At 43.1% G+C, this 20040-nt stretch overlaps 1 protein-coding gene across 11 annotated transcripts in view; it reads left to right on the top strand.

Moving 5' to 3' along the window:
* TCP11 (t-complex 11) overlaps nucleotides 1–19387 on the top strand; it is a 29234-nt gene extending 9847 nt beyond the window's left edge. For 2 of the 11 annotated variants that reach the window (XM_032141620.2, XM_032141626.2), the window contains 8 exons: nucleotides 1211–1307; nucleotides 8213–8333; nucleotides 15119–15339; nucleotides 16416–16552; nucleotides 16816–17033; nucleotides 17122–17303; nucleotides 18070–18233; nucleotides 18957–19387. In XM_032141620.2, coding sequence (XP_031997511.1) covers nucleotides 1211–1307; nucleotides 8213–8333; nucleotides 15119–15339; nucleotides 16416–16552; nucleotides 16816–17033; nucleotides 17122–17303; nucleotides 18070–18233; nucleotides 18957–19189 — 1373 coding nt within the window. In that variant the 3' untranslated portion in view covers nucleotides 19190–19387. Of the gene's footprint in view, nucleotides 1–1195; nucleotides 1308–8212; nucleotides 8334–9011; nucleotides 9087–15118; nucleotides 15340–16415; nucleotides 16553–16815; nucleotides 17034–17121; nucleotides 17304–18069; nucleotides 18234–18956 lie in introns of those variants that run through there. The other 9 variants (XM_032141619.2, XM_032141625.2, XM_058432152.1 and 6 more) reach the window with 7 other exon arrangements.
* The last annotated feature ends 653 nt before the right edge of the window (nucleotides 19388–20040 follow it).

Below are 20040 nucleotides of genomic sequence, written 5' to 3'. Positions count from 1 at the left end.
AGTTTTGTCTCAGAGGAGTACCTGGCCGAGTGAGGTGTCAGTCTGTCCCTACTGGGGGGGTGCCTCCCAGTTAGGCTGCTCAGGGGTGAGGGACCCACTTTAGGAGGCAGTCTGTCCGTTCTCAGATCTCCAGCTGCGTGCTGGGAGAACCACTACTCTCTTCAAAGCTGTCAGTCAGACAGGGACATTTAAGTCTGTGGAGGTTCCTGCTGACTTTTTGTTTGTCTGTGCCCTGCCCCCAGAGGTGGAGCCTACAGAGGCAGGCAGGCCTCCTTGAGCTGTGGTGGGCTCCACCCAGTTCGAGCTTCCTGGCTGCTTTGTTTACCTAAGCAAGCCTGGGCAATGGCGGGCGCCCCTCCCCCAGCCTCGCTGCCGCCTTGCAGCTTGATCTCAGACTGCTGTGCTAGCAATCAGCGAGACTCCGTGGGCATAGGACCCTCCGAGCCAGGTGTGGGACACAATCTCCTAGTGTGCCGTTTTCCAGGCCTGTTGGAAAAACGCAGTATTAGGGTGGGACTGACCCGATATTCCAGGTGCCGTCTGTTACCCCTTTCTTTGACTAGGAAAGGGAACTCCCTGACCCCTTGCGCTTCCCGAGTGAGGCAATGCCTTGCCCTGCTTTGGCTCACGCACAGTGCGCTTCACCGACTGTCCTGCACCCACTGTTTGGCACTCCCTAGTGAGATGAAACCGGTACCTCAAACAGAAATGCAGAAATCACCCGTCTTCTGTGTCACTCAGGCTGGGAGCTGGAGACCGGAGCTGTTCCTATTCGGCCATCTTGGCTCCCCGAGAGTTTAGCTTTCATCATGTATAGCATCAGAGGCAGGAAAAGGAGTGTGGAACCTTAATGCTTAGATAAATGTTTATTTTTGTAAATTTCAAATTATTGTTTCTTTGCTGCTATAAATACGATTTTACTTTTTAAGAGAAAAGTTTTTCATCTGTTTCACTTCCTGCTTTTTTTATAAACTAGCTATTTGTCCTACCTTCCCCCAGTGTTAGACTACTATTCTGAAAGTTTCTAGCACTGTCGTGGGGCATAGAGTGCAGAAAACATAAATCACTAGAATAGTTGGGTGAGTCTGTGTAAGACCAGTTTGATTAATCTAAATTTGAGGCCTACTAGATTGAGTGAATCTCTGAATAAAGTAGAAATTCAGACTTGCATGGGCTCATTGTTTTCCACCATCAGTTCTTTCTGTCACAGGTCTGACAGAAACCGTTAATGAAGTTTCCAAGCTGAGCAACAAGATTGGGATGAATTGTGATTACTACATGGAAGAGAAGGTTTTACCTCCAAGCAGGTATAGACTCTTCTTCTTTCTTCATGTTGCTCATCCTGGCTTAGGTACTTAGCACTGATGGCTTCAGATCAGACTTGAAGCATTTTTATTTAATGATACAATCAGTATGTAAACTTGAGAGGTCTCAACAACTTAAACAGAAGAGTACTAAGTTGTAATTATTAGTACCAAAGAAGTTCAAGAAGCAAATGCTACTTAGCCAACAAATAAACCAAAGCAACACTTGTTGGAATAAATAGGGTGGATTTCAGATCTCTGACAAACTTGGAGGAAGCAGCCTGTAGTACTTATCTGTTGCTGTTTAACAAATTACCCCAAAATTTAGCAGCTTAAAATAACATTTCATTTTTCTGTTTTGGTTGTTTTTATTTTTTTAAAGGCAGGGTCTCACTCTGTTACCTAGGCAGGTATGCAGTAGTGTGGTCATGGCTCACTGCAGGCTCCACCTCCTGGGTTCAAGTGATCCTCCTACCTCATTTTTCGATTTTTTTTTTTTTTTTAGAGATGGGATCTCACTGTGTTGCCCAGGGTTGTCTCGAACTCCTAGGCTCAAGCAGCCCTCCCTCCTCAGCTTCCCAAAGTGCTGGGATTACAGACATGAGCTACTGTGCCCAGCAAAATAATATTCATTATGTCACAGTTTCTGTGGATGAGAGATATGAGCATAGTTTAACTCTATACCTCAGGCTTATAGTCTCTCACGGGTTGTAGTCAGTCTGCTGACTCTTGGCCAGAGGCTCCCTCAATTTGCCACATGGATTTTACTATAGGGCAGCTCTAAACATGGCAGCTGGCTTTCCTCCAAGGGAGAGAACAACAGTGTGTGTGAGAGATGGTGCCCATGACAGAAGCCAGTCTTTTTGTTACCTAATCTCAGAAGTGACATCCCATTGTTTCTGCTACATTCTTTTTTTTTTTTTTTTTTTGATACGGAGTTTTGCTCTTGCCCAGGCTGCAGTGCAATGGTGCGATCTCGGCTCACTGCAACCTCTGCCTCCTGGGTTCAAGCAATTATCCTGCCTCAGCCTACCAAGTAGCTGGGATTACAGGCATGCACCACCATGTCTAGCTAGTTTTGTATTTTTAGTAGAGATGGGGTTTCTCCATGTTGGTCAGTCTGGTCTCGAACACCCAACCTCAGGTGATCCGCCTCAGCCTCCCCGAGTGCTGGGATTACAGGCGTGAGCCACCACTCCTGGCCTGCTTCTGCTACATTCTGTTTGCTATAAGTGAGTTATTAGATTCTGCCCACCCTCAAGGGGAGAGGTTTCCACAAAGATGTGAATACAGTTGGCCCTTATATCTGTGGGCTCTGCATCCTGTGGATTCAACCAACTGCGTATAGAAAATATTAGAAAAACAAACTAAATAACACAATAATAAAAAATACAAAATAATACAAAATTAAAAACCAATATGGTATAACAACTACTTACATAGCATTTACATTGAATTAGATATTTAAGTAATCTAGAGATGATTTAAAGTTTATGGGGCCAGGCGCAGTGGCTCATGCCTGTAATCCTAGCACTTTGGGAGGCAAAGGCGGGTGGATCACAAGGTCAAGAGATCGAGACCATCCTGGCCAACATGGTGAAACCTGTCTTTACTAAGAATACAAAAATTAGCCGGGCATGGTGGTGCGAGCCTGTAGTCCCAGCTACTTAGGAGGCTGAGGCAGGAGAAGTGCTTGAACCCAGGAGGCAGAGGTTGCAGTGAGCCAAGATCACGCCACTGCACTCCAGCCTGGTGACAGAGCGAGACTCCATCTCAAAACAAAACAAAACCAAAAAAAGCTTATGGGTGGATGTGCATAGGTTATATGTGATACTGTGCCGTTTTGTATCAGGGACTTGAGCATCCGTGAATTTCTGAGGGGGATCCTGGAACCAATCCCTCTTGGATACCAAGGGATGACTGTATCAGGAAGCAGAGATCTTTGGGGTCATCTTGTCAGCTGCCTATCATATAGCTTCTATCAGCTACCCTTTTAAGTGGCTTCACACTAAACAGGCACAGATAAAGATTTTCTGTTAGTGGTGTTTTGACTCCTGGGATTTTTTCCCCCCCGGCTTCATAACTCAGCTTATTTATCAAAATCTGAACTCTGTTGATAAAGAATGCTTCCACACCCACACCAGGCTTTATTTTTATTATTCTTAGTTATGTTGACATTGTGGTAAAGAAGAACCATTCAGTACGTGTGAATTGAATTGGCTGTGCTGGTTTATTGACAATTAAGTGGGTAAATTTCAGTGTCAGATTTTTTTTTTTTTTTCTGAGATGGAATCTCTCTCTGTCGCCAAGCTGGAGTGTGCAGTGGCGCAATCTTGGCTCACTGCAACCTCAGCCTCCCGGTGATTCTCTTGCCTCAGCCTCCCGAGTAGCTGGGACTACAGGTGCGTGCCACCATGCCCAGTTAATTTTTGTATTTTTAGCAGAGGTGGGGTTTCACCATGTTGGCCAGGATGGTCTCGATCTCTTGACCTTGTCATCCACCCGCCTTGGCCTCCCAAAGTGCTAGGATTACAGGCATGAGCCACTGCTCCCGGCCCAGATTTTATATTTTAAAACAATTCTTGGTCAGGCACAGTGGCTCATGCCTGTAATCCGAGCACTTTGGAAGGCTGAGGTGGGAGGATCGCTTGAGGTCAAGAGTTCAAGACTAACCTGAGCAACATAGTGAGACCTCATCTCTACAAAAAAAAAATTTTTTTTTAAATTAGCAAGATGTGATGGTGCATGCCTGTAGTCCTAGCTGTGCAGGAGACTAGGGTGAAAGGATTACTTGAGCCTGGGAGGTCAAGGCTGCAGTAAGCTGTGATAGTGCTACTGCACTCCAGCCCAGGCAACAGAGCAAGACTCTGTCTCTAAAAAAAAAATTGTAAATATTGTATCACAGATGAGGCTGAGAAAAGAAAAAACAATTGAAAAATAAAATTGTTCTAATTTTCCACCAAAAGACAATTAAATAATAACAACTTGTGATTCATTTGCGTCCTTAAATGCTTTTGTCAGAGGGCCACTGTGGGGTGTTATTAAAGGGCCTTTCTCCATCACATGTTGCTCCTCTGGTCTTCATGCTCCTTTGATTTGTTCTTGACTGATGTTAGCAAGTTTCCATGCTAGGCACAACTCTGGGAACAGGTTTTCACCAAACTCAGGTCTCTCAGCTTCTCTCTCACTGTTTAGATATGTTTGTTTGCTCACAGGGAAGGAGAGAAAACTGAAACTAGGAGAATAAGGTCTGTGATAGGGTGGTGGTGAGGGAGTTGGAGGCGCATGAAGGGATAGAGGGGTATGGCAGGTAGAAGAAACAAGAGAGGGAGAAGTGAAGCCGGAGAAATAGTATTCAGAACTGGTTTTCCAAGTATGGTGATATAAAAAAATTATGTTGGGAAAAAGGCTGAAATTGTTTGAGGTTACTCATTATTGGCAGTTGGCTTTACCTTAGGTTCATAGGATGATGTTAATTACAATTGTAGCTTCCTAAGGGAAATTTTGTTCTCAATATTCATTTACCAGGCATTTATTGAGTCCTTATTATGTCACAGGCAAAATGCTGGGTGCTAGGGATAGAGATATAGATAAGGCAGTTTTTGCTGTCAAGAAGCTTTTGTAGGGGAGACAGTTGAATAATAGAAAATGACTGATTAGACTGATAAGTTCACTTGTAGCTGTGCATATATAGAGTTTAATGAGAGTGTTCAGCTACCTATGGAAGATCAGGGAAGATTTGCCTACAGAGGAAGGTTAGGCCTATGAAGACTTGAGTCTTGGATGTTGAATAAGTGCTTTCCAGGTGGTCTCGGTGCGAAAGGTTGCACCAGGTAGTGGTGACAACATGTCAGAGGCAGAGAATGGTGGTAGAACATGGTATGTTCTTTACAAGAAGCTTGCAATGGCTGAGCACAAGGTGTTACAAGGTAGAAGAAAATACATTGGAAAGAGAGGGCGGAGCAGTATGATATAAGGTAACATGAGCCATTTATCTTGGCTGGTGATGGGGGAGCCCCCAAAGGACTTTAAATAAGCCTTACATCATGTTGAATGTGGCATCTTAGAAAAAGCATTGTTTTTAGAGTGAATTGGTGGCAGTGTGGAAAACAGATTATAAAGGAACAAGACTAGAGGCAGGGAGACTAGTTAATTGTAAGAGATGATGGTAGGAGGGGGCCGGGCATGGTGGTTCATCCCTGTAATCCCAGCACTTTGGGAGGCCGAGGCAAGTGGATCACTTGCAGCTAGGAGTTGGAGACCAGCCTGGCCAACGTGGCAAAACTCTGTCTGTACTAAACATTCTTAAAAAGTGAGCCAGCTGTAAACCCAGCTGCTCAGGAGGACTTTTCTGGGAAGTCATATTGTTGGAATCATACAGTATGGACCCTGTTCCGATTAGTTGTTTCACTTAGTAATTTCATTTAAGTTTCCTTTATGTTTTTTTGTGGCTTGATGGCTTATTTTTCTTTTCTTTTTCATTGGGTTTTTTTGTTTGTTTGTTTGTTTTTGAGATGGAGTTTTGCTGTGTCACCCAGGCTGGAGTGCAGTGGCACAATCTCGGCTCACTGCAACCTCCGCCTCTCGGTTTCAAGTGATTCTCCTGCCTCAGCCTCCTGAGTAGCTGGGATTATAGGCGTGTGCGACCACGCCCTGCTAATATTTGTATTTTTAGTAGAGATGGGGTTTCGCCATATTGGCCAGGCTGGTCTCGAACTCCTGGCCTCAGGTGATCCGCCCACCTCGGCCTCCCAAAGTGCTGGGATTATAGGCATGAGCCACTGCGCCCGGCCTTCTTTTTGTTTTGAGATGGAGTCTTGCTCTGTCGCCCAGGCTGGAGTGTAGTGGCATAATCTTGGCTCACTGCAACCTCTGCCTCCTGGGTTCAAGCGATTCTCCTGCCTCAGCCTCCTGAGTAGCTGGGATCACAGATGTACACCACTACACCCAGCTAATTTTTGTATTTTTAGTAGATATGGGTTTTCACCATGTTGGCCAGGCTGGTCTTGAACCCCTGACCTCAAGTGATCCACCTGCCTCAGCCTCCCAAATCTTTTTCTATCATTGAATAATATTTCATTTTATGGACAGTTTATCAGTTGAAGGACATTTTTGTTGCTTCTAAGTTTTGGCACTTATGAATAAAGCTGCTATAAACGTGTGTGCAGGTTTTCGTGTGAACATAAGCTTTCAACTCATTTTGGTATACACCCAGGAGCGTGATAGCCAGATCATATGTAAGAGTATATTTAGTTTTGTAAGAAACCGCCCAGCTGCCTTCCAAACTGGTTGTACCATTTACATCTGACCAGCAGTGAATGTGAGCTCCTATTTCTCTACATCCTGGTCAGCCATTAGTGTTGTCAGTTTTCTGATTTTGGCCATTCTAATAGGTGTCATATAGCGGTGTCTTTTTTTTTTCTTCTTTTTGTTGTTTTAATTTGCAACTCCCAAATGACAAATGATGTTGAGTGTCTTCTCATATACTTATTTGCCATCTGAACATCCTCTTTGGTGAGATGTCTGTTAAGGTCTTTGGCCTATTTTTTAATGGTTGTTCATTTTCTTTTTGTTGCGTTTTAAGAGTTCTTTGTATGTTTTGGATACATATCCTTATCAGATATGTGTTTTTCAAAGATTGTTTCGTAGTGTGTGTCTTGTTTTTTTGTTCTCTTAACAGCGTCTTTCACAGAGCAGAAGTTTTTAATTTTAATGAAGTCCAACTTAGCAATTTTTTCTTTTGTGGATTATGTTTTTGGTATTGTATCTAAAAGGTCATCACCAAACTCAAGGTTACCTAGATTTCCTCCTATGTTATCTTCTACAAGTTTTACAGTTTTGTATATTACAAGTAGGTCTGTGATCCATTTTGAGTTAATTTTTGTGAAGGGTTTAAGGCTTGTGTTTAGATTCTTTTTTTTTTTTTTTTTTTGTATGTAGATTCCTAGTTGTTCCAACATTATTTGTTGAAAGACTCTCATTTCTAAATTGAATTGCCTTGGCTGGGTGCAGTGGCTCACGTCTGTAATCTCAGCACTTTGGAAGGCAGAGGCAAGTGGATTTCTTGAGCCCTGGAGTTCAAGACCAGCCTGAGCAACATAGCGGGACCCCCATCTCTACTAAACATAAAAAAAAAAAAAAAATTAGCTGGCACGGTGGCTCATGCCTGTGGTCCCAGCTACTCAGGAGGCAGGGGCAAGAGGTTTGCTTGCACCTGGGAGGTTGAGGCTTCAGTGAGCCTTGATTGTGTCATTGCATTCCAACCTGAGCAACAGAGTGAGACCCTGTCTCAAAAAATAAAATAAAACAAATTTCCTTTGCTCCTTATATTTTTTTCAAGGTAAAAAAAAAAAAAAGACTTCTTTCTGGCTTCCATTACTATATAGATGGTAGTGCCACTGAAATTGGGTACAAGAGGAGCAGGTTTGGAGGAGGAAGATAATGAATTTAGTTTTAGATATGCTGATTTGGAAATATCTGTGGACCTTTGGTATTTTCAAATAAGCAGTATCCTTTCCTAGATTTCAGGAGTATAAGAAAATGAAAGATCATTTAGCTCAATGCTATGTGTATACACAAATGGAAATCAAGTTATATATCTAGGCTAGAGGCACAGTCAGTGCTAAAAGTCAGCCTGACTTCTCTCCATTCAGGGTTCTTTCTACTGCAGAGGGAGGGCTGCTCTGGAACCACAAGGAGCCCTTCTGCGAGGTTTTGCCATTGCCCTTGAAATACAAATCTAACCCTAGTTTGTTCAACTCTGCTGCAGTTCCAACATAATTCCTGGCCTTTCCCTGTTATTATAATGGCCTTTTACCATATCAAATTCAGTTTGGGGTTTAGGAGGTTATGACACTGTAACTGTTTTTGGGTTGATAGAGTAATCTGCTCATTTAACCCTCTTATAGTCTGGAAGGCAAGGTCAAGGAGACAGTGCACAATGCCTTTTGGGACCATCTTAAAGAGCAACTATCAGCAACTCCCCCTGACTTCAGTTGTGCTCTTGAACTTCTGAAAGAAATTAAAGAGGTGAGTGACCTTCCATTTGTAAATGTAAAGTTTCTAGACATCTCCAGTTCATTGGAGTGTCAGTGGCTAGCAAATCTTAACTGAACATGGTCCATGAATCAGTCAGAGACTAAGCAATAGACAAAAATCATACAGTAATTTCAGCAGGGAGGGTTTAATATAAAAATTATTATAACAGAGAATAGGAGAAATGAGGGCTTGGGTAGTAAGAGTAAGGAAAACTAAAGAATCCTTGAATATCAGATAAAAGGGCATCTATCATACCCTTAGGGCTGAGAGAGGCCAACCAAGGACCTCATTTGAGAGGGCATAGCTATGCCATGAGAAGTTACTGGCCTGTGTATGCTGCTGACCACAGTGCACTGCAGGAGCCACGCACTGGAGAAGCTATTTATGCTGCAGGAGCCAAGTACTGCAGGAGCCTGCCGAGTGAACATACCAGAACCAGGAATAAAAGCTCTTGTCTTTGCAATGTCTTTCTAGTATGTGGCAGACATACCTTAAGGTGACCCACAATGTTCTGCACCCTTGTATAATCTCCCCTTGAGTGGATGAGATTTGCAACTCTAAGCAGTATGGCAAAAGTGATGGGATATAACTCCCATGATTACATTTCATCATATAATACTCTGTCTTAGGAGACTGGAGGGAGAGATTCTCCTGCCGGCCCTGAAGAAGCAAACAGCTGTGTCGTGAACTGCCTTTCGAGAGGGCCGCATAGCAAGGAACTGCAGGTGGCTTCTAGGACCTGGGGTTAGCATCCAGACAATAGCCAGTAAGAAGCTGGGGCCTTCAAGTGTACAGTTGTGAGGAACTGAATTCTGCCAACAATCTGAATGAGCTTGGAAGCAGAATCTTCCCCAGTCATGTTTCCAAATGAGAATGCAGCCCAGCTAACACTTTGCTTGCAGGCGTGTGAGACCCTGAACAGAGGACCCAGCTAAACTGCGTCTGTACTTCTGACCCGCAGAAGCTGAGATAATAAACGTGTTGTTACAAGCTGCTTAGGATTATGGCAGTATGTTATACAGAAAACTAAATAACACCTTCTGCTGATGAAGCTTAAAATGTGCCATCTGGCAAAGGAAAGCTATGGAAAGGATTTAGCTCCATTTTCACAGAGCAAAGAACAATGGATTTGGATCTGTGAGGCAACATATTGATAAATGGCACAGTCCACCCCTTTGGCTACTCAGCTTCCACATGCACTCTTCTATACACATTTGAATTCCTGAAAAGAACTCTTACAAGACAGATAGCTATTTATTATTTATCCTCCTCCGCAAATGAGGAGACATGGCCCAAATAGTTATTGTATCCATCACTGGCCGCTCCTCAAATTCAGCCAGTTTCACTGAATATTCTGTTACCTAAAGGCTGAATCATAAAATTAGCTTCTAACAACTTGTATATAAAATAACAATGAAAAGAAAGAGGAAGGACAAAATGTTGGCATATATAAATAAACATACATATAATAAGCAAAGATAAAATTTGTAGTCCTTGTTTCCATAACTGGTCACAAGGCTATAGTGGTTATCTATGGCTTCCTTCTTCCACTATTCATTCATTCCATATTTCTCTTGTCCTTGGCCAGAACTTCAGCTGGTTGGGGTTCTTTATCTGGTGCAGTGACCCAAACCTTCATTGCCAAAGAGTCTGAGACATTTTGCTTTATTTGTTTGCTGTGGTTTTCCATTAACCTTTAATATTGAGCTTGGAAGTACTAAGAGGCAACGCAGAGAATCTCCTGAGTTTCAGGCATAGTCTTTCTTACCCTCATTGTGTGGCCACAATCCAATTTCTCATTGGTACTCAGGAGCAAGTACTGCATCCAGTACAGTAACTCCTTTTTTTACCCTTTTGGTTCAGTGGTGTAAGGAGCCCCCAATGGCCAGGTGACAGTTTCATCTTCTATTTCATTGGAACCAATGCAAGTATTTCATACTAATCAGCAGACCTCAAAGTTGGCAGGGTGGGAAACAAAAATCCTGCAAGTGGGTTATCAGGTGTACTAGTAAGAGGAAGCAGTCCTATTTCTACTGCTTGATTCCTGGACCCATGTATTCTGGCATTAGGGGACAGCACCATAGAATGGTCTTTGAAGCCAGGCACAGTGGCTCACACCTGTAATCTCAACACTCTAGGAGGCTGAGGTGGGCAGAATGCTTGAGTCTAAGAATTTGAGGCCAGCTTGGGCAATGTGGTGAAACCCATCTCTACAAAAAATAGAAAAATTAACCGGGTGTGGTGGTACATGCCTGTAGTCCCAGCTACTCAGGAGACTGACATGGAAGGATTGCTTGAGCCTGGGAGGCAGAGGTTGCAGTGAGCCATGATTGTGTCACTGTGCCCCAGCCTGGGCAACAGAGCAAAACTCTGTCTAAAAAAAAAAAAAAAAAAAAAAAAAAGTCTTTGATTCAAAGCATATATTGCATCCTATAAGACCAATTCCCTTCCTTTCAGGTATGGTTGCTCACCTAATGCTGTAATTGAGTCTAAAAGAAGCCATTCTGCTTTTTAGTTAGGGCCAGCTGATTCTCAGTGAAAGCTTTTTGGTCAGACCAGTTAATTTAGTAGGTATGAATTCACTGCATTTCCTTTGCTGTGAAATGAGTTCCTTGAGCAGATGCAATGCAGTGGAGTAGGCAAAGACCCAGGACAGCTGATAAAGCATTCTGTGATTATGTGGATGCTGGTACTGACAGAAGCATGGCAAACAGGGAAGACAACTCCATATCCAGAATATGTGTCTATCCCAGTAAGGATGAATCTCTCCCTCTCTAAACTGTTAGAGGTCCAGTGAAATCATGGGGAATGGGCCATATTGGGGGGTTTAAAAAATTTTATTTAATTTTTTTTAGGATTTATTTTTGTTATGGCAAAATATTCATAACAAAATTTACTATTTTTTTAGTGTTATAATTCACTGGCATTAAGTATATTTACAATATAACCATCACCACTATCCATTTCCAGAACCTTTGAATCTTCCCTAACAGAAATTTTGTACTCATTAAAGAATAGTTTCTCTTTCCCCTCTCCCACTAGTACCTGTACCTTCTGTCTCTATGAATTTGACTACTCTAGTTACTTATAAGTGGAATACAATATTTGTCCTTTTAGTTTTGGACTTGTTTAACTTAGTGTAATGTTTTAAAGGTTCATCCATATTGTAGCATATATCAGAATGTAATTCCTTTTTATGGCTGAATAATATTCTTATTATATGGATAGAATACGTTTGTTTATCCATACATCTGTTGATGGACATTTAGGTTCTTTATGCCTTTTGGCTATTGTAAATAATGCTGCTGTAAACATTGTGTACAAGTATATATTTGAGTCCCTGCTTTTAATTTTTCTGGGTATATACCTAAAGGTGGAATTGCTGGATCCTATGGTAATTCTATGTTTAACTTTTTGAGGAACTGCTAAACTGTTTTCTGTTGTAGCCACACCATTTTATATTCCTACCAGCAATGTACCAGGGTTCCAATTTCTCCACATCCTTGCCAGCATTTGCTATTTTCCATTTTTGATAATGGCCATTCTAATGGGTGTGAAGTGATATCTCATTGACTTTCATTTCTCTTAATGGCTAGTGATATTGAGCATCTATTCATGTGTTTGTTGGCTATTTGTACATCTTCTTCAAAGAAATGTTTACTCAGGTACTTTGTCCATTTTTAAATTGGATTGTCTTTTATTGAATTTGATGCTTTTGGTGTCAAATCCTGCCAAATCCTAGATCATGAATATTTACACCTATGTTTTCTCCTAAGAGTTTTGTAGTTTTAGCTCTTATGTTTAGGTCCTTTTTTTTTTTCTTTTTTTTTTTCTTTTTGAGACACAGGCTTGCTCTGTCACCCAGGCTGGAGTGCAATGGTGCGATCTTGGCTCACTGCAATCTCTGCCTCCCTGGTTCAAGCTATTCTCCCACCTCAGCCTCCCGAGTAGCAGCTGGATTACAAGTGTGCACTATCATGCCCGGCTAATTTTTAGTATTTTTAGTAGAGATGGGGTTTCACCATTTTGCCCAGGCTGGTCTCAAACTCCTGATCTCAGGTGATCTGCCTGCCTCGACCTCCCAAAGTGCTGGGATTACAGACGTGTCACTACCATTTTGAATTAATATATATATATTTTTATTATACTTTAAGTTTTAGGGTACATGTGCACAACTGAATTAATATTTTTCTATGGGGGTAAGGTAAAGGTCCAACTTTGTTCTTTTGCATGTGGATATCCTGTTTTCCCAGCACCATTTGTTGAAAAGACTGTCCTTTCCCCATTGGTTCTTGGCATTGTTGTTGAAAATCATTTGACCATATATCCAGGTTTTATTTATCAGCTCTCTATTCTTTTGGTCTGTGTATCTGTTCTTATTACCAGTATATGCTTGGTCTCTTATAAGCCATTTTCATTTGATAATAGATTGCTGCTGCGCATGTCCAGTCTTGTAGCTACGTAAGTTAGACAATACCTAGTTCCTGATGGGAAGCTTAGGCCACATGGTTACCCAGTGTTCTATAGTAAGGTGTTTACTTTCTACCAAGGCCCAAGAAGTTGTTTCTCAAAAGGTGAATAATTATCAGTAAAGAAGAAATAGATTTGCTCCCAATTCCTAAAGGTCCATGTGTGGTTCTCTTATTGGTGCTTGCAAGACATTCTATACAGCACCCTTATTGGCTATGGACACTTAAAGTGTCATTGGATCTGCAGGATCATAAAGCCCAAATGGTAGAGTGGCTTGTACTACAGTCTAAACTTGCTGCAGAGCCTACTCTCGCTCTAGTTAGTTAGCACTCCCTCATCCCCCACAACATATGGGTAACCTTGAGTGATTCTAAATAAATAAAAATCACTCAAATGAATGTCAAAGTAGCAAACACAAATGTGGTGCATGTTGCCTCAAAAATCCAAAAAGGGGCTGGCTGTGGTGGCTCAGGCCTATAATTCTAGCACTTTGAGAGGCCAAGGAGGGTAAGTTGCTTGAGCCCGGGACAACAGGATCAGCAGGGACAACACAGCGAGACCTCCATCTCTAGAAAAAAAAAAATCTTTTTAATTAGCTGGGCATGGTAGTCATACCTGTAGTCCCAGCTACTTAGGAGGTTGAGGTGGGAGGATCACTTGAGCCCAGGAAGTTGAGGCTGCAGTGAGCTGTGATCATGCTACTACACTCCAGCCTGGGCAACAGAGTGAGACTCTGTCTCAAAAGAATCCAAAAAGAAGGACCAGGTGTAATGGCTTATGACTATAATCCTAGCACTTTGGGAGGCCAAGGCAGGAGGATAGCTTGAGATCAGGAATTTGAGGCCAGCCTGGCAACATAGCGAGACCCCGTCTCTCCAAAAAAAGAAAGAAAGAGGGAGAGAGAGAGAGAAAGGGAAAGGGAAGAAAGGAAAGAAAGAAAGGAAGGAAAGAAAGAAAGAAAGGAAAAAAGAAAGAAAACTAAGCTGGATATGGTGACATGTGCCTGTAGTCCTAGCTACTCAGGAGGCTGAGGTGGGAGGATGGGAGGATCACTTGGGCTCAGGAGTTGGAGGCCATGATCATGCCACTGCACTTCAGCCTGAGCAACAGAGTGAGACTCTGTCTCAAAAGAAAAAAAAAAATTCTAAAAGGCCCACTAAGTGTTATGCCTTTTTTTTTTTAATGGTGGGTGGTTCAGGTACAGCAATTTGTCCTTCACCTTGGAAGGTATCACTTGAAAAGCCCCTGACCACTGAAACTCTAGAAACTTTACTGAGGTGACAGGCCCCTGAATTTTTGTGGAGATCATCTGCTATCCTCAAGTTTTCATGTGTTTAAGGCATCTAAAGTACTTGAAACTTGCTGGTCATCAAACCTCACTCGTGGTACCAACTTTTTACCAGTCAGAGTCCAATCAAGAGGCAGAAACCATGCAGTAATTTGAACAAAGAGAAGCTTCCACAATGCAGGAGCTTGCTGAGAGGAGCATACCAGAGCCAAGAAGGAAGGCCCTTTTCTCCTGCAGTTTCTTTTTACCACCCTTGTTTGACAAAATCTAACATTGTGCCGGCTAGCAAAGGAAAAATAACTCAAGGGCCCAGCTCCGTTTTTGCAGAGTAGGCACTGAAGGGTAGATTTGGAACTGAGAGGCTCCAAATTGGTAACTGGCAGAGCTTGGCAATTAAAATAGATAGTATGGAGCAACTCTGATTTTATTTGTTTAACATGAAGGTAAACAGTTGAGATCTTGCTATGACAACACCATATTCTATTCAATTAAATATTCATTGAATCCTATACCCTAGGCCCCCACCATGTCCTGTGTGTTACAGAGGCATGGGGATGAATAAGAGTCCCTGTTTACCACGAACTTGTTTTGGGGGTTAATAGGCTACTTCAGTGACTTGCAACAGCTCCTATGCCTATTTCATCCTTGCCCTTTGAAGTAAAATAATCTAAAAAATGCCTCCCTTTTAAAGTTAAGAGACCTCATCACCATGTGATGGTGGGTATTTTATATTTGTTGTACCCTGTATGTCTTTTTACCACACTCCTTGATTTTATTCATCTCTATATCTCATTCTGCCTAGAAAATGATATACTATTCCTGTAATTGATCCCCTTGAGCCTTGAATTATCACTGGCCTCTAAACAAAGATAAATAATATTCCATGGGAAATTTAGGGACCCAACTTCTTGATCCTTAAAAAACATAGGCTGGTATGTCTTTAGCTAAAGGGGTTGCCCATTGGATAAAGTTTGGAGCTTTAAACAGATCAACTCCTTTGACTTACTTTCCTGGGCAGATCTTGCTATCACTGCTGTTACCACGCCAGAACCGTCTGAGAATTGAGATTGAAGAAGCTCTGGACATGGACTTGCTCAGGCAGGAGGCAGAACTTGGGGCCCTGAAAGTCCTCTATCTCTCTAAGTATGTTCTCAACATGATGGCTTTGCTGTGTGCACCAGTTCGAGATGAAGCGGTGCAGAAACTAGAAAACATTACAGATCCTGTTTGGCTACTGAGGTATGAAACTTGGTTCTGCCCCCAAAAACCTGCTTTAGCCCCTGAGCCAGGATAAGCTGGGCCAGACCTAGATTATAGCCATTGTCTTGACCAGCTCTTCCCTGCTAAAGACCTGACTAACACCCTTTTTCTCCTCTGGTCAATTCACTCTTCTTTTCCAAAGATGGCCCCACAGGGCCTTTTGGTTATCCTTAGCTTGATTGGGCCCCCCCTCTATAATACCATAAGACACTACAGTACGTACTTCTTTCTTTTAAGGAGTTAAAACATCCCTTTCCCAGGTTTTCTTTTTTTTTTTTTTTTCTTTTTTTTTTGAGACGGAGTTTCACTCTTGTTGCCCAGGTACAGTGGTGAGATCTCAGCTCCCTGCAACCTCTCCCTCCTGGGTTCAAGCGATTCTCCTGCCTCAGCCTCCCGAGTAGCTGGGATTACAGGTGCACACCACCACACCTGGCTAATTTTTGTATTTTTAGTAGAGACGAAGTTTTGCCATGTTGGCCAGGCTGGTCTCGAACTCCTGACCTCAGGTGATTCACCCACCTCGGCCTCCCAAAGTGCTGGGATTACAGGCATGAGCCACCATGCCTGGCCCTTGGGCCCTTTCCCAGGTTTTCTCTTCCAGTTCACACACTGTGAGGAGACAGTGATGGGTGGTCATCCATATTTCACAGCTTTAGGAACCAAGACCCAGAAAGTTAAAAAAAAACAAACAAAAAAAACAATTGGCCCAATGGGTCAGAAATAGCATCACCTATAATCCTACTTCCTGAAGAGAATTGTTAGCATGTTGGTGTATTTCTTTCCACTGACTACCCTTTTTAAGAGGCAACAGAATGACCGTAGCGAAGGAGATCTAGACTGAAGGCTTCAAGGTGCAGAGACTTAGCTGTTCCCAATTCTGCCACTGACTCACCCTGGGTATTGGGTTCTGGGCCACATGTCATCTTCTGAAAATATAGGAGGTAAGACTAAGTTAGTCTTCAGGCCCCTCCTAACTCTAAAATATAGTGATTTAATGACTCCTTGGGTAGGTTTCTAGCTTACTAGTATAAATATTCTCTTTCCCCCTGTGTCAGAGGGATCTTCCAGGTTCTGGGCCTGATGAAAATGGACATGGTGAACTACACTATCCAGAGCCTTCAACCCCACCTGCAGGAACATTCCATTCAATGTGAACGGGCTAAATTCCAGGAGCTCCTCAATAAGCAGCCTAGTATGTATATAATGTGAGGGCAGGAGTGGGAAAGGTATTACCTTGGGTCTGACTTTTATAATGTTAGAGAGTACTCTATCTCTTTTTAGGAATAGAAAGTTGCTTATTAGGTGAGGGGAGGGAGAAGGAACATTTATCTAAGACAGAAAGACCCTCAAAGCATTTATTTATTGACCAAGAGTATATCTTGAAAAGAACCTTGGTCTTGAAGCCTCAGAGATGAAGATGCTAAAGATGCTTACACACTCCATTACCTGTCATAGGTCTTCTTAATCACACCACCAAATGGCTGACCCAAGCAGCAGCAGACCTCACCATGTCACCTCCGACTTGCCCAGACACTTCTGACTCCTCCAGCGTGGCTGGCCCCTCTCCCAGTGAGGCAGCCAACAACCCAGAGCCCCTCAGCCCCACAATGGTGCTGTGTCAGGGCTTCCTGAACCTCCTTCTCTGGGACCCTGAAAATGAAGAGTTCCCTGAGGTAGGAATGTCTGGGGGCATTGCCTTGTTTTGTATTCAGCGCTTCCATCGGGACTTCCCCTGACAGCCTGTTCTTCCCTGGTTCCCAGACCCTGCTGATGGACAGAACCCGGCTGCAGGAGCTGAAGTCCCAGTTGCACCAGTTAACCATCATGGCCTCAGTCTTGCTGGTGGCCAGTAGTTTCTCTGGCAGTGTTTTGTTTGGCTCACCCCAATTTGTAGATAAACTGAAACGCATAACCAAATCCCTGTTGGAAGACTTTCACTCCAGGTGAGCTGCATAGTTATTTTTTAGAGTAGAAGGTGATCTGTGGTATTTAGAACATAGGCAGGTAATGAACGATTGCTTACTGTCTACCACAAACCACAGAAAGGCCCTTTGGAACCATCTACAAAGATTGTTGGTTTCTTTCCATAAGTGGTCATGAGGCTTGTAACAAAAAAAAACCTTTCTTCCAAAAAGGGTAGTGTGGAAGATAGTTTGCTGCAAAAGGGTCATTATCTAGTTGAGTGGTGACTATGGGCTGGTATCATCACATATATCCAGGACTTGGTCAGTCGGTCAGCAATATTGATTGAACATCCCGCTGTGTGCAGGCCATCACACCAGAGGAAAAAGAGTAATCAGAAGGCCAGGTTGTAGTTATAATTGATGAGGTGGGACAGATGATTCTGGAAAATGCCTAAGAAAGTCTTAAACATGTATATGTAAAAATAAAGTCCATGGGACTAAAGAATGCTGAGTGGATCCAAGAGCACAACTAAACACTTTTCCAGAGTTGATTTTATCATTTGTTTGCTAAGAAGTAGAACACGGTGCCACTTATAGAGAATAGCTGGTGTCTTGAGGGTTACAGTGAGGACATTGTACCTACCCACTGGGCCCTATAGCCTGCCAGGGGCTGAGGTTTAGGGGTGGAGAGGATGGCCAACATTCTCCCTCAAGTGGGCCTGGCATCTGGTATACAGCATTCTGGGTCCTGGGCCTATGCCAGGGTTACCTGGTGGGTGCCAGCTTACTTTCTTTCATGGTCTAGGCCTGAGGAAGCTATACTGACTGTGAGTGAACATGTATCTCAGGAAATCCATCAAAGCCTCAAGAATATGGGCCTTGTTGCTCTAAGTAGTGACAATACAGCATCTCTGATGGGACAGCTCCAGAACATTGCCAAGAAGGAGAACTGTGTCCGCAGTGTTATTGGTGAGTATCCTTGTGGGATAGTGAGAATGGTGAGGGAAGAGATAGATCCCAACCGTGGAACCCCAACCTTTAACAACATGAAGCATGGTCATTAGGTACGTCATTGTTTAGCCTTGAGTTTTTTCAAAATGCTGGGTTGAAATCATATCCATCTCAGTTAAAGACTAACTGTGGTTCTCAGGAGGATTTGCACCCAGAAATTCATGACTTCTGGATGTGGGATATGTCCAACCAACCTGGTTAAGTCACTTGGGCCTACAGGTCATTCTCTGATGGCACCCAAGAAATCTGACATTCTCCCATCTCCCAACAAGAAACTAATGCTGAATTTAGCTGGAAGACATGTTCCTATAGTGGGGAATCCCCTACCCTCATGCTGGAGTGGAGGCCATGAACTTGGCCAGCTTGCCCCTAACCTTAGCCATCTGAAGGATCAGTCTAAGTTCCTCCTGTTATGTCAAACACTCACTAGGATGTAACTGATGGCTACTTAAACAATCTTTGAATAGTCTGAAAATTACTAACACACTAATTTTTTATATTTGTCCTTGAGAGCAAGATAGCAGCCCCTTTCCAAACTAAACAAATTTCCTTATCTATAGGTAAATGGGCAGGTTGGTACGTATCCATTAACTTAGAATGTGGGTGAGTAGAGTGCAGGGGGAATTTTCTCCCTGAAATCTGTTTGCCCTTTCCCTTATCCCTATCTTTTCCTGCTCACAGATCAGCGGATCCATTTGTTTTTCAAATGCTGTTTGGTTCTTGGTGTGCAGCGGTCTGTGTTAGACCTTCCTGGAGGCCTTACTCTCATTGAAGCAGAACTGGCAGAACTGGGCCAAAAGTTTGTCAACTTGACACATCACAATCAGCAGGTGTTTGGTCCCTACTACACTGAGATCCTAAAAACCCTCATTTCCCCAGCCCAGGCACTGGAAACAAAAGTGGAGTCTGTTTGATAGCATTGGCTCAGAGCCCTGGTACCTTGGACCCAAGAGGAGGCCCATCATCTTCCTGGAGTAACATCACCAGTGACCAGCAGACAGTGAGCTTCTATCCCAGGCCCTGCAGCCAGTACACCAAGGCTGTAGGGATCAAGCATGTAAACACCAACTGGCCCAAACCCATTCACTAATAAACTTCTTAAGTGCAAGAAATCCTCCATTTTTCCTGTGCTGCCGCTGAGGCCAAGCCCTATGACTTCAGCCCTCAACTAGCTGAGAAGCCAGCAAGCCCGCAGTTTTCCCCTCTCTGGCTATGTGTACCTTTCAACATATAGAGCCGAGCAGCCAAGACACCCAGGTGCTAGCATTATTTTCTTTAAGGGTAAAGCATTACTCCCGGGGAGTTCTTAGAACTCTGGAATTATCCAAATTGTGAATATAAGGGTTTCTTTGGAAGCCTTTGTTTTGTCCAGTTCACCTCAGGAGAGGACATGGTTTAGGGAAGTTAGCTCATTTCTAGGACCAAATTTCCCTAAAGGTTTCAAAGAATGCAACAAGAGTCAAGGGATATTAAGAGCCTCAGTTTCCTCTTCTGTTGCATGGTCTGAAGCAGTATGCAAACCCGGGGTTGGATGAAATGGATATTGGCTGCAAGCAAGCATTCTGTTGAGGACAAGTTCAGAGTTCATGGGACCTGTCAAGTTATCCAGAGTTCAGACTTGGACAGTTAGGTCTGTGACTCACTTGTATCAAGTTTATTCCGGTCTTGTTCTCTAGCCCAGTAAGTCTCCTTTCCCTCATCTCTAAGCTTAGAACACCCAGTTCTTCCAGACAGAGGTGATGTGGGCATTCAGAGGTGGAGCAGC

This window comes from Hylobates moloch, unplaced genomic scaffold (assembly GCF_009828535.3).
Source record: "Hylobates moloch isolate HMO894 unplaced genomic scaffold, HMol_V3 SCAFFOLD_20, whole genome shotgun sequence".
In the NCBI taxonomy this organism is placed as follows: Eukaryota; Metazoa; Chordata; class Mammalia; order Primates; family Hylobatidae; genus Hylobates; species Hylobates moloch.
The sequence above is the reverse complement of the archived record's forward strand: the minus strand, read 5'-3'. Positions and strand labels throughout refer to the sequence as shown.